The sequence below is a fragment of the Apis laboriosa genome, unplaced genomic scaffold (assembly GCF_014066325.1).
Source record: "Apis laboriosa isolate Shangri-la unplaced genomic scaffold, ASM1406632v1 scaffold30_cov140, whole genome shotgun sequence".
Classification (NCBI taxonomy): domain Eukaryota; kingdom Metazoa; phylum Arthropoda; class Insecta; order Hymenoptera; family Apidae; genus Apis; species Apis laboriosa.
This window is the reverse complement of record NW_025222776.1, coordinates 2,430,460-2,453,731: the sequence shown is the minus strand read 5'-3', so window position 1 is coordinate 2,453,731 and position 23,272 is coordinate 2,430,460. Positions and strand designations below refer to the sequence as shown.

Genomic DNA, 23,272 nt, shown 5'->3' with positions numbered 1-23,272 from the left:
TTGAAAAAACTTATGATATACTATATATGATATATGATACGACTATATATATCACTAGTTACAAAATTGAAAATGACGTATACACTTACATCATCCACATATTAATTATAATATAATGATTAATTTTTTTGTCTAAAATTAAATATTAATATTAATACTTCCAATATTTTAGTTTTAAATATACAGATGAAAATAAAAATAAATAATGATAATAGTTTTTAATACATTTTAATAAAAATCATTTTTAAATATTTATATTTTATTCTATTCTTTTTATACAGAGATTATTTAATTAAAAAGTAATATTTACGATAAGATATAAGAATAAATTACGTTTTAATAAAAAATTAACTAATTACAAACAGAAAAATTGATAATTAATATTATTATTTTTCATTATCTTTTATTGTATCTTTTATTTTTTTATTTTTTATGAATTTTTTATTAATTTATTTTTTACTTTTATATTTTCTTTTACTTTATATTATTATCTCATATATCCATTTCTTAAAAAATTTTTTTATAATATTTGTCAGCATTTTCAAAAATTAATCTCAATTTATTAAAAAAATTTATTTTTTTATTTTAATGAGATTTTAAAAATCCAGTATATTTCAAAAATTTTTTAATAGAATTCAAATTTCTTTTTTGGGCTTTGTGTCAGTTATTCATATATGAATTTGTAATTATTTGAATTCATAATTGAATTTATATATTTATATGAGTATGTATAAAATTTATATGATATATAATTTATATAATATATAATTATATGATATATAATTTATATAATATATAATTATATGATATATAATTTATATTTAATTTATAATAATATGAATCACTAAAAAGTTATCATATTTTTTTTTAGTAATATGTTTCATTGTATATTCATTGTATATTCGAATATTTGTTAAAAAATAAATTTCTTATCCATATCCATTGTTGTATATCCATTGTTATGTTACATTAAAATTTTCATTTATTAATTTATTATTATTTACTTCCACATATTCATAATTTCATTAATTAATTGGATTTAAAATTCTATTTCAGAAAAAAGTTGTTTCCTTTTTTAATTGCTGATTTCAATTTGTTTTTATTATATCATATTATTTATTTTTTTTTAATGATAATGAAATTGCATATTTAAAAATATGCAATATAACATTAAATGTTCATTATTACATCAATTATTAAATTTTATTATTAATTTAATAATTTCTAAATGAAACTGAAACTTAAGTTCTAATTAAAATTATGAATAACTATATTAATATAATAAAAATGAAAATTTTGAATAGTAAAAATGAATCTGCATAAACAATTCATTTTTCAATAATCTATAATATATTATAAAATAAACTACAAAATGTTGAATTTAAATATTAAATTATTCAAATAATTAGCATAAAATTTGAATTTAAATCCTATTGAAAATAGAATTCTTAGATAAAGATTTTATTGAATCTGAAGTAATCAGATAATTTTTTTTAGCAATTTAAAATTAGCTCTGTAATATATAAAAACATTTATAAAAATTTCATAAAATATATGTGATTAGGAATCGTAACAAATGAAAAAAATTATATTAATAGACTACTAATATAATAATAAATATAATTATTATAAATTTAAAATTATTTAGTGTTCATTTAATTTTTTCTTTTTATAGTTTTCTCTTCAAATTTAATTTACTCTTATATTTACTTTTTTATTTAAAGATAATAAATAAAGATAAATAAATAATATAGAATAAACAATATTGAAATTCTGATTAAACACAATAATATAACATAATAATCAACTTTAAATCTAATCATACTCTAAATATAATAATGAATTGCAATTTAAATTAATTTTTTGATTTCAAACTTTTAAGCGATTTCAAATAATTTTATCAATTTCATTGCTCTTTCATTGATTTTATAACTGCTTCACGTTAGCTTTATTGGTAAATACTTGATAATAAAATAATTTCAATCATCAATCTTTTGAATAATTTAAAAAAAAATCATTTTACATTTATCTTATATTATGCTTTTGAATATAATTTAATATTTATTATACCTTAAGTATTTTTTATAAATATAATATTAATCATTCTTATTATGGCATTAGGGAAATTAATATTATATTTGCAATATATTATATTTTCTAATAGATTGTTAGAAAAAAATACTTATCATATTAAACAATACAACATAAATTCTTTTAAATGTTTAGATTGATCAACCTTTTGAATAAAAGAAAAATCATTTACGTAGTAGTAATTGTAAAAATATAATGTTTTACATTTTTTCTTTATATAAAATTTATAAATTTATAAAATTTTAAATAATGCGTAAAAAAAATCTCGCAAAATATATTTATATCTTACACATTGTTGTATAAATAACAAATATTAATCTTATCAAAATATTTTATTATTTTTATTATCAGACATTTTAAAAACGAATTTAAAATATATTTAAAAAAATATTTAAATTTTATTATTTAATAATTTAAATAATACTTATTTTGTTTAATATTAAATTTTAATTATTAAAAATAAAGATTCAAATTTGCGCGCGTAAGATCGATAAAGTCGACTAAGCAGTGAATCCAACCCAGTCATCCCCACTTCGTTATATCCAACCCAATCGATACTTCTTTATCGACTGTACAATCAGTTTCCTCAGTGATCTCAAGCACTGCAGTTGTCGTGACACATTGTGTTGTATTGTGTCGCAATAACATCTTCAAATTTCTTCTAAAAAATACGAGAGTAACACAAACACTGGTTTGCTAGCTCAAAGTTCGTTTAAATACGGCCAATTCATAGATTCTATTGGTACGAATGCCATGTAAAATCTCAAAGAACCGCGTGTGCTGTTAACTGGTGGACGATTTCGACCGAGAAAGTCTTACTTTCAGAGGCCTTCCGGTTTCTATTTTCTGTACAGTATATTCACTTTTTTTCACAATTTTAGTGTAAATATGCATTAAGTGTGCTTTGTACCGACTTGAGTCTAAATTCTTGAAAATTATCTTTTCTATTTTTGGTAATGGATTAAAAACAACGTGTTTCAATCGACAATCTCAGGTGAGTCCACTTGTTCTGTATCGATAGAGCGTCTTTTTATAGAAACAATATCGAATTGGTTGATTATATGTAACGTACATCACTTAGTATACATAATATAATAGAATATAATTTATAAATATTATATATATTTAAATATAATACTGATATAATTATATTTAATTGAAAAATAATGCGAATGAATTGAATGGATAACAGATATAAACAAATATAAAAAAATGATCAGTTAGAAGAAAATGAAAAATGACAAAGTACATAAAACTATGAAATATTAAATATCTTAATTAATAAAAAGAAAATAAATGTGTGTATTTTTTTAAAATAACTTAAAATCATATATAAAACTATATCATCAATCATTCATTACTAAAAACAAAAAAATTTTATAATTACATCAAATAAAAAATGAAGGTTAAATGATATGTCTTGAATCATATATTATTTAATGTTGAAATAAATTAAATCATTTATCATTGAAATAATAATAAATATGTGTATAAGAAAAAATGAATGCATATAGATATAAATAAATATTTATCAATATTCTAATAAATATTGTACTGAAAACCACACAAGGTTAAGTTCATATATGTATACATATCTTATATATTATTTAAAGAAATATGTATTATTATTTATATTCACTAGATAATTAATAATTGCGATAATTATTCATAAAATAATTATATATACATATTTATTAAATTAAATATATAAAATATATAAATATGTATAAAATAAACATATTATTAAAATTATTTTATAATTAACATAAATTAAAATTTTAAGATCAATATAATTTCTCATTTAAATTAATACTATTTACACTCATAAAACAAAAATTCAATCTTGAATTTCATGATAAAATAAATTATATCTATTTATATATATAATTTAATTATTGTTCATAATATAAAGCTATTTTCTATAATTTTTCATAAAATTATTTATATATATATGTATCACATGTAATAATTAATATGTAAAAATATTTAATTTCTAATACAAATAATTATATATAACAGTTATATTTATTTTAGCAACATTTAAAAATAATTTTAGAAAAAAATATTCTTATTAATTAATGTATTTTTTTCATTAAATTCTTTTTTTCAGTTTTTTTCAAATTCTTTCTTCTTTTTATTATTTGTATTATATTGTATTATATATTGCATTAGATTTAATTTTTAGTAAAATTTTTTATCATTAAATATATTATATATATTTATTTAATATTTATAATTTACATTTTACAATATTATATATTATTTTAATGTATTTATATTATTTCAAATACATTTTATACATATATATTTTTTAATATATATGTTTTCATATATATATTTTCAATAGAAATTTAAATTATAAAATTTCTAACTATATTAAGAAATAAATTTTATATCATTAATAAATATAGTATATTGATAGTCATATTCATAAAATATATTTTTTATTTTGATTCTTTCATTAAATACATGTAATCAGAGAGGTGATATGAAAAAAGACACGTATTAAAAGAAACATTGTAAATTTTTTAAAGATAGAATCTACTGGAGACGATCATCTTTGTTTTGTAACGACATTCGTCATTGTAACGACATTATGCATTTGCATTCAATTTTAAATTGTTGTCAAATAAGTATGATAATAATACGCAATTGAATTTTTTCGATATAACAAGTAAAATTTCTAATAGTTTCTCGTTTTACAAAATATTGTTATTAGTTTTTAAGTAATAATTTTTAGTAATTTGTTATTAATTTTTTTTTTACTATACTATTTTTTTACTAGATTTAAAAAAATGATATTTATTTAAAAATAAATATGAATTGTTCGGTAATTTTCATTTAATATTATACTTAAATATAATTATATATTTAATATAATTTTATATAATTAAATTAGTTAAGTTTTCAATTTTATTTGACAAGTTTGAAAAAATTTATGAATAATTGTGAAAATAGGACTTCCATCCCTAATTATCCCTAATAATTTTTTTTTTTTTTTTCTAAAATTTTATTTTGATTTTGAATATGAGTCTATTTTATATTAAAAAATTTTTTTTTAATATTTTTCTTTATTTTTTCAACTCAAATATGTTTATAACAATTATATTTATTTAAAAAACGAGACGTGCTAATGCAGATGGAATACAAGAAGCAATGAATGATATAATACAGAAAAAAAGTTTACATTTTTTAACATAGCTAAATTATACTTATTGCTAAAATTATTGACAAAAGATCTAGAAACTATCTTATTTATTTACGAACCATATATTGATAGTAAAAGAAAAATAAAATAATTAATAAATTTTTCATAAATGAAGAATGATGTTTTTCAAGTTATTTAAAAATCTCGGCAAAAATATGCGGATTAATATAAAATTAGAAAACTGACATATCAGTATACATCTAAAAAAAAATTTAAAAATGAGTCAATTTAGATTAACTCAGAAATTTTTTTAAAAAAATATTATGTTGTGGTATTATAAATGAAATATAGTATTATAAATGAAATAAATTATATATAGTATAGTATATATAGTATTATAAATGAAATAAATCGTTTATAATACAATATTGAGTCTAGATTTTTATATTTAAAGAAATAATAATTAATAAAATAATATTAAATTTTTTTTTGATTACACTGATCCTTTCACAAATTATAATAATTGTTTTAATATAATCAATTTATCAGAACAAAATAAAATTTTTTTAAAAAATAAAAAAAGAAATGTAGAAAAACATTATAATAATATATTTATAATTAGATATTATTAATTAAACATCTGGTTTTTCCAATATTATCAATTAGAAGTAAAATAGTGTTCTAATTTTTATTATATCTTATTCAAAACAAAAATATTCTTTTCATGCTACTTTTTTATATTTTTACTACTTTTTTTAAACTAATAAATGTTTAATTATTGTTAATAAGTGTTAAATAAGTGTAATAAGTGTTAAAATATTTATTATTCAAAAAATATTTGAAATCTTTGAGATTGCAATCTTTAACAATTATATAATATATTCAAATAATACAAATTCAATTATATACGAATATTTTTCTTAATATATAATATATATAATATTTCCATTGCATCTTGGAATATATTTTCTTACTTTTTTTAATTTTCTTTAAATTACAATTAAATTAAATAATACATATTAAATTTTAAATTAATTAAATTAAATTTTTTCTTCTTATATTTTTAATTTAATATTCTAATTAAATTTCTAATGCATATATATATATATATATATATACATACATACATATTTATAACAATGTCTTATACTAAATATCTTTAAAATTATCAGAGATAATTTATATATATATATAATAAAAAATATAAAATATATATATTATATATATTTATATTTATATAATAATTAATAATATTTATATAATAAAAATAATATTTATATAATAAAAAAAAATTACAAAACAAAATTAAATTAATATTATTGAATCTTTTACATTTTTTGTATTATTTTAATACATTTATAACCACAATTTTCTTTTTAAATGAAACTGTACAATTTTTTTGCATAAATCAATTTCTTTGATAATTTTACATATAAAAATTTTGCTAATAATGTTAATGCTATTAAAAATATTTCTAATTATAAGTTAAATACAATAAGTTAAATATAAGTAAATACGAAACATTTCAACTTTCTTAATAATATATAAACATTTTTTTATCTCTATTTTATTATTTAAAATATTAAATTTATTTGAATTTTTATAGAATTTTCGCAAATAAACCAAATATCAAAATATGTACACACTTAGTATAATTATGACTATCGATAACAATTGAAAATAATTCTTATTTTTTCTTATTTAAATTTACTAAAAGATATTATTAATAATTATTTATGAATAAACATTTCATTGATTTTTTAATATATTCAAAATACTATATAAAATATCATTAATATCAATAACACAAATAAAACTGATTTATATTATATATGTTTTTAAAAAAATAAATTCTATTTATTTTAATTATAACTTATTACATATAATATTTCTTATAAGAAAATTAATATAAAAAATATACTTTAATAATATCTTCCAATAAAAAAATAATTTCGATCTATTTCATAATTAATTCATAATTCAATTCATAAATTCTATCTATTAATGATTATATTAGTATATACAAAACTATATACAAAACTATCAATAAGATATAGATAAAATATTGACAATCAATATTCAGAACTATATTTATTTAATTTATTTGCTACATTCATATGCTTAAACATGTATGCTTCATTCCTTCTTAGGTCGAGTTAAACGATAGATACCGAACACTTAAATTTTTTTCAAATTTGATTCTCAATCTCATTTTATTCTTTATTTATTTTTTTACAGTTATGGTCATCAATAAAAAATGAAATGAGGTTAAAATTTGTATCATTTAAACATATATAATATATATTCACAATTTATTCTGTGAATTTATTACGAATAAATACTATAATATATGTATATATATATATACATATATAATTTATATTTCATGTTTTGCCTTATTTTAAACTTAATTGATTAATAATATAATAAATTAAATCTAAATATATAATATCTTATAATGAAGTTCGTATATTATCATTATTCCTTATCCAAATAACATAAAATTAATCATAATAAAAATAGAGACTTAACAAAATTATATATAAATATCACATAAAAAATCAAATAGAGATTAGAAATTGTTTAATTTAGCTTTATACCTATATAACTTTCGGAGATCATAAAAAAATGAACTGTTTATCATTTTAAACGAATCATCTTTTGATTGATTGATTATATAATAAAGAAATGTATAGTAACATGTATATGAACTACATGAATGAATAAAGAAGAGTATGAATAAAATGTTCAAACTATTGTATTTAAATCAAAAAAATAATAAACATATGAAAGAATATGAAAGAAACAACATGAAAAAAATAAATGAAAGATAATAGTTTATATTATTAATGTACATTTAAAGAAAAAAAACATAGTATGTATTGTTCAAAAATTTTTATAAAAAAAAAATAAAAAAAAGGAATTGAGTTTTTGAAAATAGATAATGAATTTTTATTACGTAGATTATTTTCGTCCGACACATGGACCAACGCAGCTGTTTTCAAAAATTGTCCGCAGGAAATTCAATTAAATTGATATTATTATGATATAACAAAAATTTCAATATCATATCGCAATGATTATTGGTAGCATTAAAAAAAAAACTGTTCGTTCTCAATAATTTAATAATCGGATATAATCTAATCTAAAATTCTCGATAGATTCATGTTTTTCTAGATTCTAGAACATTTTTATCAATTCATAAATTTTGAAAATTATGTACATAAATTATAATTTCTTAAATAAATAAGGATGAGTTAACATATTGATGTGTGGAATCCTCATGAATCTTGATTTTTAAATATATTAAAAAAATAAAATTTTAAACAAATTTTTCCCTAATTATTTTTATATCAATAAGCAAGAAAATTTCTATTTCCTCTATATCCATTTTTAAAAATCATTAAAATCCATGAATTATATATTGATAAATTTATCAAATATGTTACAAGAAAGCTTTTATACAAAATTTGAAAACCGTTATGTATTAATTTCAATTCTTGAAATAATTTATTGATTTATTTTAAATAATTATTATCAAGAATTAAAATTTCAAATTTTATATGAATTTAAAATTTAGATACATTGCAATAATTTCTAGAAATATCGAAAATCATAGTATTAAAAACAAAAAAGACTGACTTAAGAAGCGATCAAAATAGCTTCAATTTCCAATAGCTTCAATACATTGGACAGTTTAAGTTTTTAGAAATAATTTATTATGAGCGGATACAATTCCTTCACATTTCCAGCAATTATTCGAGGAACAACAACAATAGCTACTTCATAAGTCACATTTGCATGCCAAATGTCTTGAGATCGACCAGAGAAACGATTGCAAGTCCTCACTCCTACGCATTGTGACGCGAGGACCCATCTTTGGAAATCACTCTTCTCTTACATTACTATTGGTTCTATTTTATTTCCTCTTAATTATATTTTCATCTAAAATAATTGTTAAGAGAGAACCAAAATTTGTGATAAAAAATAGTAGCATTTGTATATAGAGATTTATTCTAAATAATCTATCAAATATTTCTATATATTTATTAATTTGTGAAAAGACAATTTCGATCATCTTAATTTTGATATATTGATATCAAGAATATCATTTTGAACAATTTATAATTTAATCGATGATTTTCGAAATATTTGCAAAGAAAAGATTGCTAGATTGCTATTCTACTATTACATACAATAGAAATTTGTATTGTAGACAATTATATGTGCACAATTGTTTATATTATTATTTATATAAACTTTTTTATTATTATTATTTATTACTATTTATCAATTTATTTATATTTTAATTTATATATTATCAATTTATTTATTTATATATTTATAAACACATAATAGTTAACTAGCAATCAAAATATATAATAAATGAGCTTTATATTTATCCATAGAAAACTTACATATTTCGAATAATTTAGATCAATGAAATGTAAAAATAAATTCTATAAAATAATCGAAATTACAAAATCAAAATTATAATGATCAAAATAATGATAGCGATATTAGCGTCATACATAATATTTATTGCTATTATTTTGATCGACCAAAGATTGATTTATATTTTATTTTCTCATTCGAATCCGAAGGAATGCGAAATATCCAACTTGCTATGAATTAAGATTGACATATTTCAAGTCCATTAAAATTCATGAGGAAGTTTTTTAACCGTTTAATCGTTATATATTTTGAACATTAATTAGTCTGATATATTTGTAAAAACAGATAAACGACGATCATATTATTGATTATTATATTATCACAAACGCAAAATATATAAAATTCAATATGCTAATAACAACCATTTTTTGCAAATATTTAAAAAATTGTAAGAGATTGGCAATTAAATTATAAAGAAAAGTTAGGATGATGTTCTTAATAATATATCAAGATTAAAGTGATCGAACTTGTCCTATAAAATAATATATAATTATCATTTAAACATTGTATTTTTTTTTTAAATGATCAATTGTATCGATTGATTTTAATTGAAATAAGGAATTAAAGATGTGATAGCTCGATTGAAAGTTTACTTAAAGATTACAATAATTACGATTTGGATTGTTAAAAATTCATTTTGCTAAAAATTTTCGAGATATTAATAAAAACTATTATTATTATATAGTATTTATTAGAAAAAAAATATATATATATATATAATATGATAGAGTAATTTATGGTTATGTTGGATTAAGGAAATTTATAGCTTGAAATAAAAAATTCAACAGCCATACACATAATCAATCATCCAAGAATTGTTTTATTTTATTTTCATTTTAATTCATTTCATGAATTTAAAGAACTATAGTTAATTTTTTTATAAAAATATTAGCAACAATATAATAATTTCTATGAAATGTTCAATCTAAGTATTTTTTTTTTTTTTTTTTTTTAAGTTTAAGTTAAAATATTTTGAATTTATCATAATTCGAAAATAATAACTGATTGATTCTTTCTATATATATATTTACCTGATGCTTAATGTATTTATATTAACAAAAGATAAATAAATAATTTTTATGCATAAATTATGTTATATTGTCGTATAGACGAAATTTTAAATAACAATTTTTTTTCAAATATTTCAAAAATTAAAATCGAATAGCATAATATATATAGCAGTCAAATGCACATTATTAGGATTCGGACATGTAGTAGTGACTGATGTATTTGCTCATGATGGGGGAATGCAAATATTTCATACTTCTGAAGTAGAGATAGTGGAAGACTAATCGACGAAGAAAAGATTCAACGCTCTCTTCTGCAGAGTATCCCGAACTGAGTACAAATAATCGAACATTCTTATTAAAATGATAATGAAACTAATAATATTTAAGATAAATTTGAGATGAATAAAGATGTGAATATTTATTTATTGCCAAAATATTTTTGTAATTCAAACATAATAATAAATTGCAAATATTTATATAGTTAATTGCAAATATTTATATATTTATATAGTTAAGAAAAAATTAGATTTTCAATTATTATTAAAAAATATATCATTATTTAAAATATAGTATTTGCAAAATATCAATAATTTTATTATATAGATTTATTTATATAAATATTATATAAATTGCTGTTCTGAAAAAAAATGTTTTACAAACATCAATATATTGGATACTATTATATTGCTAAATAAACTATTCAGAATTTCCAATTTTTAATATTATATCGTAATCAAAAATTCAGAGCATGATTTGTTTATAATATTCAATTATCAAATAAATAAAATTATAATATTGGAAAAAAATATTCATAATAATATATTCATGAATAATGTTTATGAAAAATATATAATTGCGTAAAAATTCGCAGTTTAATGTTTAAATAAATAATAAAGTTTTCCATTTAAACAATTATCATATTAACATAAATCATGCAATATGATAATATTAAATCTTTATTGTGCATAACTTTTGAACCAATATATTTCTCGATTCAAATATATGATATATTTTGTCTTTATTAGAAAATATAATAAAAGTTTTAAAAAAACTGATTCTAAAAGAAAGTTTAGACAACCATTTTCCAGAAAACGAACAATTCGGAAGATAATTGTATTTATAGATTAAAATAAGTCATTCATATATTTTGGGAGTGGAAAATTATATAAATTTTTAATGTATTTTAATGGTATAATAAACAATTTCAGATGGTTTATATATACTCTATTTACGATAAATTCATTTTATAATATTAATTGTTTATAATATATATTCTATTTTTGTCTAAATTTAAAAATTAATTAATGTATATTAAGCAAATCATAGCAATTAAATATATAATAATTTATATTTTCATTTATATTTTCATGTTACATAAATTCAAAAAACGTACAAATGCAATTATTCTTCAAAAAAATATTTGTTATATCTTTGAAATAAATATTATGAATGAACATATATGATTTATAAATTTAATTGAATAATGATTTACTAAATTTAATCGAATTTCGAATTATATTAAAATATATTAATAATTTTATCATTTAAATTTGAATATTATAAATTATTAATACATAAATTCTTGAGAAATATCTTGAGAAATATAAAAAATAAATTATATATAATACTACATAATTATATATATAATACTAATTCTTTATTTTAAATTTTTCATTCCACTAATTTCATTATTTATTATTAAATGGATATCATATTATTTTTTATTATTTTAATTTTTCAAGTTAATCATTATCTATTTTTTATGTTTATTAATAACATATTTAAATGCATGAACATTTTTATATATAATATATATAAAATTCTAAAATTAATGTAAATTAAATTAATTGTTAATTTACAATTAATTATATACATAGTTATAATTAATCATTGTATGATATTTTCTAAAATATTCTCTCACGTGTCAATCCAAATTTTTTCTCAATGTGTATCGAATATATAACAAATCTTTTTTTTTCTATTTGGTATTTTGCGATTTGAAAATTATTTTAATTTTTTTAGTTTATGTTATAGATATAAAACAATAATATATAATTTTCCATCCAACAATTATTTTTAATCACTGACATAATCAAGTAATCGAAAAATATCGGATGCTTTTTTTTGCATTATTCCAATAATTTAAATAATATCTATTCTATTTTTTTATATTAAAAAAATTTACTTCATACTTTGGAAAAAAAAGTGATATTGTATCATACGTGATATAGGATTACAAAGGAATATCATTTTTATACTACTTGTATAAAATTTAAATGATTTATGAAATTGGATGAATAGATGCATTATAAATTGATTTATTTTTATTATGAAATTGATACTATTTTTTCACCAATTCAATAGATGCATTTACTTTATTATAAAACAATAATTAAATAAAATGAAACAATTCAGTTAATTATTTATAAAAGATATTATTCTCTTATTTTGTTGATTTTCTTAAATATATTATCAAGATCATCTAAATATAATGTTATGAAAATTTTAGTAGTCGTTGTTCATTATAAATAAACGAACAATTAAATGAGTTTTTATTTAATTTTGATTTGAGATGAAATTAATCTTATATTTAACATAAATTGATGCCAAAATTTTTATTTAATTTTTAGTTTATATTGAGTTTGAATGTAGATTATATTAGATTGTATTAATAAATTTTTAGTAATGATTGCTAAATAAAATTTTTACAACATTATTCAAATGATTTTGATAACGTATCAAAAAATCATCGAAGTATCAGAGGATGATATTTTTTTATAAATATTTATCTAAATGTAAATAAAATATATAATAAATTTTAAAAAAGAAATATTCATATATATATATATATATGAATATATGTATATATATATGATATATATTTACAGGAAATATAAAATCATAAGAAACGTGAAGATGCCGATGGAATTCTTGGACCGACTTCCAATCCCAAACCTCCGAGTATACACCGCAATCAGCTTCGCCGTGTTATCCTGTTCGGTATATTATGCTGTTCAGATCATTAAGGATCCAGCATGGAAAAGCAACCACACTTATGTGGAGACTGAGAGCGAATCGGCCAATGACATCGAATCCGATTCAAGGAATTTAGTGATGCATTTGAAGGAATTGCTTGAATGCATGCTTGATGAACCTATCTGCATTTGGGTAAGTAATATATTTCGATTGATTCGACTAAGGAAATTCGTTATAGAATAAATAAGTAGAATAAATCCTGGAGAGATAGACTTCATTTTTGAAAATAAGATCTCACAGAATAAAATTTTATTATTTATCGTATTATTGATATTTAAAATTAAGATTAATTAAAAAATATATAAGTTAAATATTAAATATAAGAAAACCGAAATAATTCTATAAACAAATATTATTTATATTTAAATATTAGTAAAATATTTATTTGAAGAATTATAAGTTTTAAAGATAACTATATTCAATGTTCTCTTTTTTATTTTAAGACACTAAGAATTTATTTGTATATATATATATATATATACACAATAATATAATATTTTAATATTGTACTTGAAGTACTATATTATTATATGTATGTTATAGTACTATACACTTGAAGTAATATTTTATTTGAAGTACTATTATTTATACTAAATAATTTCTTTTTTTTTTTAATGAAATAAAAATAATAATTATATAATATAAAATTTATATGATATATAATATTATAATATTATATGATATAAAAATAAATCATTTTAAAATAATATTTATATAAGTTGATATATAAAAATATATATATATTTAAAATATTATTTTTTTATATAATTATTATTTTAAAGAAAATTTTATTAATTGCAAAATTCTATGTCGAAAAGAAGTAAAGTTTCTATAGGATGATACAGAAATGTATACCCATATTACAAGAGCAAATGCTAAAATTAAAATAAAAGTTATATAGTTCGACTATGTAACTTTTACGTAGTGTATCTCGGGTTATTTTGAGAACGCCCCACTTTTTATTTAAAGTATTATATAAGTATTATTTAAAGTATTATAAAGCAGCAAAAAAACATAAAAATTTTAAAAGTAAAAAGGTTTTACTTTTATTTTAAAAGTAAAGGAAGAATTGAAACAAATTGAAGAATTTTTTACAAAGTCATTTAAAAACAAATTTGAAAATTGCACTGAATGTTTTAAAATAAAAATTTTTTCTATAGAGTTTGAATTTGTAAAATTTGAAAAGAAAAAAGCAATTTCAAATTCACAATCCGTTTTATAATTGAGAATGAATTATTAAAAAAATGAAATTGAAGAATGAAAGTAGAGATTTTAAAATGAATCCAAGATTACATAATTTACATAATTTAAGTTACATAATTTATTTAGATATATACTTAGATGTATACTTGTTACATATTTTTTTTTTTTACAGACTATAATAATTTAAATATCAATTTTTCGGCAAAAATTTAATTCGACTTCATTTCATTAATTTTCATTAATTTTGTATACTAATTTATGTTTATATGATTTAATCTTTTTCCCATATTTACTAAAAATATTATTTTATAATAAATCTAATATTACTTCCGAAAAAAAATTTTGAAATTGTAATGATATCAAATTCAAAATTATTTTTAAGAACAAATAATAAAGAAAAAACAAAATAGTATTATAAAAAAATATTTGTTAAGATATTGAATAGATGTCACAGGATTATGCTACGAGGACAATATCGTTTTTGAGAGAAGAATTTGGATGACTCTTCGCTTTATATATTTAAAAACAATTCAGCATGACTGGAGTGTCAATGTGGTTCTAAAACTTGAGACGACATTTTCCAGTTATGCCAGTCTCAACAGCAATCAGCATCTATTCTACTTGAAAAGAATTATTGCAAACACTTATGAAACAAACAAAAATAGTGGATTTTGTAACGTAACCCCTCTCATTCTAAGAATTTTCCTTAGATTAGAAGTATCGCTTAATCAGAAAGCTAGTCCACGATGTTATTGGTCATTTACTCCACTGAAGTGGAGTCTGAAATCTTGTTTAAAACAATGTTTAATTCCATATTACCAATAATTTTTTATTCTATGTATATTCCTAACAAATTTAAACCTAATTGTATTATTATCTAATATCAAAAATTAATAAATTGTAGTGTTTTTATCTATATCATTTGTATTACATACAAAAACGATAGCAATAGGATCTTATATATGGTTTATAAGTCTCTCTAGAGTCAACTAGTATCAACTATTTCATAATTAACGAACTTTCTCTTTTCTCTTATTTTTATCATTGCAGTTTATTTCATATAACCAATCTCATTTTTTCATAATCTATCTTTTCATATTCTTTAAAGAATTTTATAAAATAATATGAAATAAAAATAAAATCACAAAAATCTACACATTATTTTGTAAAAAAATTCACTAATTTTGAAAATTTTAATTTTAATGAAAATTCGTATATAATGAATTTTGCATAGAATAATCTATTTTTAAATGAAAAATTTGTTTTCGTGTATAAAATCAATTTTTAAATTTTCATTATTTTTTTTTATATAAAACCTTATCTAAAAATATTTTTTATAATATGATGATAACATTAAAACTTAATTATTTTATAGTTTAAAATTTTTCATATTCATACATAAAAATGATTTTATTTATTTGAAATGGTATTCCATTAATAAAAAAACATAATTTATTATAATGTACATATAATTTATATACAATATAATATTACAATATAATATTGTAATAATTATATACAATATAAAATAAATAAAAATCATTGGTTTTGACAACATAATTTATTATTTAAATTTGTGTTTAAAGTATGTCAAGACTTATTTTGTGACTGACTCTATATATATATCTCTATATATATAATCACCATTATTGATTGATAATACTATATACATATATACATTTATATATATATTTATTTTATAAGCAACGATAAAATTAAATAATTAAATAATTTAATATATATTGTATAAAACAAATTAAATAATTTAATATAATATCATATATAATATATTATTTCGATTACATATCATCAATTCTTTTTTTATTATAAATTTTTTTATGTTACTAAATACTTTTAAACAAGAATTTAAATTTAAAAATTGAAAGATAACGAATTTTTTTCCCTAATAGAAAAATTGTTTGAACAAGTCTATATTATTATTAATATATGAATATAGTATAACTATTTATATCTTTGTTAGGAAGACAAAAATATGATGAAATAAGAAATAATTTATAAGAATAAATATATTTTATATTATAAAAAATAATCATTTTTTTATACATTGATCTTTATTTAAATATTAACAATTTATTTTTATATTTAAAGATCCTATCTGTTTGATTATTAAATTAGATAAGCTTTTAAATTAAATAGAATAATTATTAAAGAATTCAAATTCTTTTTAAGATTTTCACACTAAGTTGATATTTTTTTAAAATGAAATAATCAATTTGTATATATTATAATTATTTTATAGTAGTGAAAAAATTTTGCTCCTAATCTTCTAAGATTTAATACACAAAAAGTGGTTTTTATAAAATTAATTTTTGATGTTTTAAAACTAATTTTATGTTTTTTAATTTTTTAAGATATATTTGTTTTTTCCTTTTTAGAATTTTTTTTTATTATAGAATATTTATCAAAATACAGTTAGAATCATCATAATTAGCCGCAAAGAGTCAAAGTATCATTATTCGTTCATTACGAGCTCAATATAAATTTATTAATATATATAATAAATATACAATTCTACGATAGTAGGTCTTTCGAACAGTAATATCAGTTTAGACACTCCATTTGTGCAATATTCACAATCGTTCACCACTTTCAGACTTTAACAACTTTTTCCTTATGAATCTCATTTAATTTAAAAGATGTTTGCAATGTAAATGAAAAAAATTAATTAAGTTAGAAAATGATTTTCTTAGAAAATAATTTTTTTTAATTTGTAAAAACTTATAAAGAATATAGTTATATATCTGTTATCAAATAAGTGCAATATATCGAATATAAAAATTAATCATAAAGAATTCATCATTTACGTATACATTTGTTATAATTCTGTATGTAGAAAAATCTTTAATTTAATAACTTTTGTTATTTTTTTAATGCATGAATACAAATATTTAGTTTTCTTTTCATTTAACATTATAATTTAGTTTAATAAATATCTTTTTGATTTTTAAAAATTTAAATTAAGATTGTTTTACAATTGATTTCGATATTAGGAATAGTTCTAATTCTAAACTTTTTTAAATTTTGAATTTAAATTTTTATTAATACTTGTTATCTTGTTGAAATAAAGAGAAAGATGAAATTTTGATTCAATAATTCAGATAAATATATAAAATAGTTATATAAAAAGTTTTACAGTAAATTTAATAATTTCTGAATTATGGTAATTCAAAATCAATATGTATTTATTTTAGACCATGCACTTTCTTATATTTCTATATACATATAATATGAATATTTTTTTATGTTTTTTTATTTGAAATTTTAATCGTGATCTTAAACTATAAAGCTGAAAAAACAGTAATTAGATTATTTAAAGAAAAGAAATAATTAAAAGAAGATGCTAAAATTACAACAAAATTGGCAAAAATTAATATTGAAAATCATAGATATTGAAAAATAATATGATTAAAATGATATAAACTGATAAAAAAAATTATATGTAATATATAATAAATATATTGTTCAAATTTAATACCAATAGAAAAAGAAAAACAAATTCAAAAAATAAAAATCTAGATTCCGAAATTGAATTAAATAAAGATTATAATATAACAAATTTTTAAACAAATAACTAATTAAAAGAAATTTTCAATATTTGTCACTATAATATGACAACTAAATTTTTGTGAAAAACTTATTGGAAATAATACTAATGCAGAATAGAATGAAATGAAAATTTCAGTAAGAGCAGCATTCGTTTTTGATCCATGAGTACTTGTAAACAAAAGTTGCTTTCTATTATTTTTATAATAATTATTAAAAAAATTCAACAAAATTTTTGAAATGCAAATTAGTTAAAAATGTTTGTTTTTTAAATATTTGTTGTTGCAAATATTATAATATCATTATAAGTATTGATTTTATAAATTTTTCAATAATTTACAATAATTTAATTTTTCCAGAAATAATATTTCTATGCAGAAATAATTTTGAAAAAAAAATGAAAACTTGAATCAGATTTTAAAAAAGTTGAAAAAAATTTTATTTTTGCAAGTATTTTTTTGTTTATATTATAAATATTTTTAATATTTTAAATATCAATTAAATCATAATAAAAAAAATTAAAACTTGAAATAGATACATTAAACATTATTTTATAGAAAGTATCTTTTGTTTTTATAAATTTAGAAAATTAGAAGCAAATTTTTTTCTTTAATAGAATATAATCATACAATTTTTTATTCTTTCGTTTTATGTATTGTACATATATTTTTATGTGGTAAATATATTTAAACTTAAAAAAAAAAATAATTTTTATTCAGAAATTGTGATATTTAAAAAATTATGTGACTTTTCATGTTGCAAAAACTTAAATGTATAATTTAATGAATATATAAAATATTTTAATAACAATATGATTAATCAAATTATTTTTTAAATATGTTTATATTTAAAATATAAATTTTTTTAATCTTTTTTTTTTTTTTTATCTTAAAGATTTCTTTAAAAATATATCAGACATAAATGATTACATATATATATATATATATATATATATATTATATATTATATATTATATATTTACGATGCAAAAAATATGTTAGGAAATGAGAATTAAAAAATACTTTTAATTATTTAGATTTTTAATTTATTAAAAAAAAATCTTTTTTTATAAAAGAATTCCATTATTTATAAAGCAATTGTATTTATTTTTTACTTTGAAAAAAAGAAGTATACAAATTTTTTACTCGAATTAAATAATGAATCAATCATGGAATTAATCTTTTAATTATTAGATATTAATTAATCAATATTAATTATTCAAATAATAACTTAATCAATAATAATTTATTAATATTAATATTAATATAACATTAATGAACTTCAATAAAAATCTGCATAACATAACATAAATTTAAGTTAATTTGAATTTTCAAGTAAGACCAATAACTTTTAATTTGACTCAATAAGCATTATCGACTTCTAATAATATTTCTTGATACAGTTTTTGTGTTAAGTGGTGCTTAAGACAAAAAAAGAAGTTGCCCTTTAAATTCTAAAAAGTAAAAATAAAAAAAATAGAAAAATTTATAAATTTTTTGCTTTAGAAAAATGTATTTTGTTTAGTAAAGATTGAAATAATATTTTTCTTTTCACATCTTATATATGTTATACATGATACAAACTTCGTATTTTATGTTAAATTAGCACTATTATATAATCTCTAAATTTTTTAAATCTAATTATCGCTATACGTAAAATATAATGATATTATATTGTAAAATCTGTTAATTAAATGATAAAATTTAATTTTAAAAATTAGATTATTAATAAAATATATAATATTTTTCAATATTTAAAAACAACGAAAGATGTTCATATTAATATAATCTTTTACGAAATAAATTTTTATATTTAAATTTACTTTGTTAAGTGAATTAAAAATGTTATATTTTATTAATATTAATGTTAAATTTTTTTTTACTTTATATTTCTCATATTTTGGAATTTTTGTTCAATTTTGAATCGTAAAATTTTAATTATCTTTTAATATTATCTTTATCTTAATATGACTTAATGACTTAAAATTAAAAACATCAAATTGATAATATTTAAAATTGATTACTCTTTGATCAGATTTATTATTATTTAATAATTAATAAATATTAATATTATTTAATAATTATAAATATTCGATAAGCGAAAATAAAATTCAAAGTTAATTGTTTCAAAGATTATTTATTACATACATATGAAAATTAATATGAGTTGAAGTGAAATGTATTTTTTGAAAAGTGGAGCATAGTTTGCATTTACAACTGGAGCATATTCAATGTGTACGCACAAAATAAATTTTCAAATATTATATTTTTTATTTTAATTGTTTTTAAGCAAATAAATATAAATTAGAAAGAAATATTTTTAAATATTTAATTTAATTATTTAATTATTTTTGTATATTAATTTATATTTTTGATAGAAAAATTACAATTAATTGATTAAAAAGATTTTATTGTATTATTTTCTATAAGCCAAAAATATGTAAATATATAACAGTTAATCCACTATTTAATGAAAAATCGGAAAACAGAATATTAAAAAATCTAATTATTTGATATCTCTTTTTGAAATATTTATTTTTACATATTGCTATAAATATTATAATATAATTAGGAAATAATGAAATATCTAATATTTTAATCTTACAGTTCTTTTTTAATTATTATTCATAATAATAATAATTTAATGAAGAAAAAAAAAAGAAATTTTAGAAATATCATATAGCATAAAAATTGTTATGATTGATTGTTATACATTCAAGTGTTCAAATTCATTAGTTTTTTATTTCAAAATTATTTGCAGTAGATATTATGTTCTACTTTCAAATCATTAGAATATCATTAAAATAATCAAATTCAATTTATCAAAAAAATAAAAATCAAAAGAAGTTTCTCTTTGTTAAGCTTCCTTTAGAATTCGCACAATTCATTATTTATTGATTATTTTATTTAAATAATAAAAACACTTATTTGTCAATATAAAATAACATTTATTTAAATAATTCAAAAATAATGTTGCATATAATAAAATTCTATGAAATTTGTACTAAAGTAGTTAAGTTCAAAATTTGTATTGAGTGTTCATGATGTTCATTGTTTTGATTCCGTGAGTCTATTTATCTTATTCGTCAAATACTGCTTTGTAAAAAAAAATTATATGTGCTACTAATTTTGTCTATCGTTTTATATCACGTTCTGTCCAGTGAGTTTCAAATTTTTCTTCTGTTAAAAAATGTCTCAACAAAAAAATCTAATTTGAAAATATATCCATTTTTTGGCCTATGTTCAATTGTCTGTTCTAAAAAGTCTCATTATTTTGTTAGTCAAGATATCATCTTTTATATTTTCATCTTTTACTATGATTACGTCTATAAATTTTTTAAGTCTTTAATCTTAAAAATAAGAATAAAATTACGATTATAAATATTTATAAATATTAATAAAATTACGTCTATTGATATTGAATAAAAAATTAATTACTTTAATTGATGACAATTAAGTCAAATAAATAAATAAAATAGGAAATGAGTCTTCAAAAGAAGATTTCAATAACATCATAAGCTTAAAAATTATGAAACTGACTCAAATTTTTTTTTTTTTTTACTACTATATACTTCTTTTAGTAATATAATTTTATATATATAGAATGCACTAAATGTAGTAATGTAGTAACTTTTAACTTATCTAATTGTATATTTTATAAATAATATCAAACAAAACATAAGTTTATCAATTATTTTTATTGTTTTTGTCTGATTTCTTCAATCAAAAATATTGTTCATTTATTCTGATAGGCTATAGTATAATTTAATATTTGATAATTATTTAGAATAGATGGATTTTCACCAATATTAATGATTTTTTGTTATTTTTGCTAAAAGATAAAATTTTGAACAACTAATTCCTTTGCATGTTATCACTGCTTTTAGAAATATTTAAAAAAAAATTACTACATAAAACTATATATATATATATATATTTATAATATGCGATTGTCACTTATCTATTGTTTCTGTAAACCAAAAATAACATAAACAAAATTTTAATAGTTGAAGTTAAAAATAAATTTCAATATTTTAATATATTATTATTCAAATACTCAATAATTTATTATTCAGAAAGTATGGAATAACTATATATTATAACTATATATTATATATATATTATAACTATATAAATTCGACCAAATAGTCGAATTTATATGAAGAGCGGATCAACTATATAATAGTTAAATAAATAAATGTTATTCAAACATTTTAAATAATATTATTAATTATTACTTAAAGTAACTTTATTCAAAATTTTAATTGTTATTTTTTCAGCAAATTAATGCCCAACTTTTTATAATGTTTATATTTATAATATGAACATATCGTAACAAAAAATTTTCAAAATATATGATGAATATATATATCAAATATATATATTCAAATATATGATGAATAAATTGACTAAAAAGTATATTAAATAAAGCTTAAAATATCTTAAATCCAATACCAAACTTGGATGACATTCCATGAATTCTTCAGATAAATCGAAATTATTATATAATAGATATTAAAAAGAATATTAGTATTTATAATTTTTTCAATGTAATTTTCGGTCGTCCAAGAATTATTTTATTTTATTTTATTTTTGCAGGATTGGATTTTTGCAAATTCGAAAAATATTATTGCTATAATATGTTTTTAAATAGATAAACTGTGATTACAAATTGAAAATCTAATCAAAACCTAAGTCTAATAATAACAATCATTTTTTACAAATATCTTGAAAATTGTAAAAGATTGTCGGTTAAGCAAAAAAAT

At 17.4% G+C, this 23,272-nt stretch overlaps 1 protein-coding gene across 2 annotated transcripts in view; it reads left to right on the top strand.

Moving 5' to 3' along the window:
- The first annotated feature begins 2,707 nt into the window (after positions 1–2,707).
- The window catches only part of LOC122714452 (E3 ubiquitin-protein ligase AMFR-like), a 71,194-nt gene continuing 50,629 nt past the window's right edge, over positions 2,708–23,272 (top strand). The window contains exons 1-2 of one of the 2 annotated variants that reach the window (XM_043935783.1): positions 2,708–2,939; positions 13,593–13,872. In XM_043935783.1, coding sequence (XP_043791718.1) covers positions 13,621–13,872 — 252 coding nt within the window. In that variant the 5' untranslated portion in view covers positions 2,708–2,939; positions 13,593–13,620. Of the gene's footprint in view, positions 3,086–13,592; positions 13,873–23,272 lie in introns of both variants that reach the window. The other variant, XM_043935782.1, reaches the window with a different exon arrangement.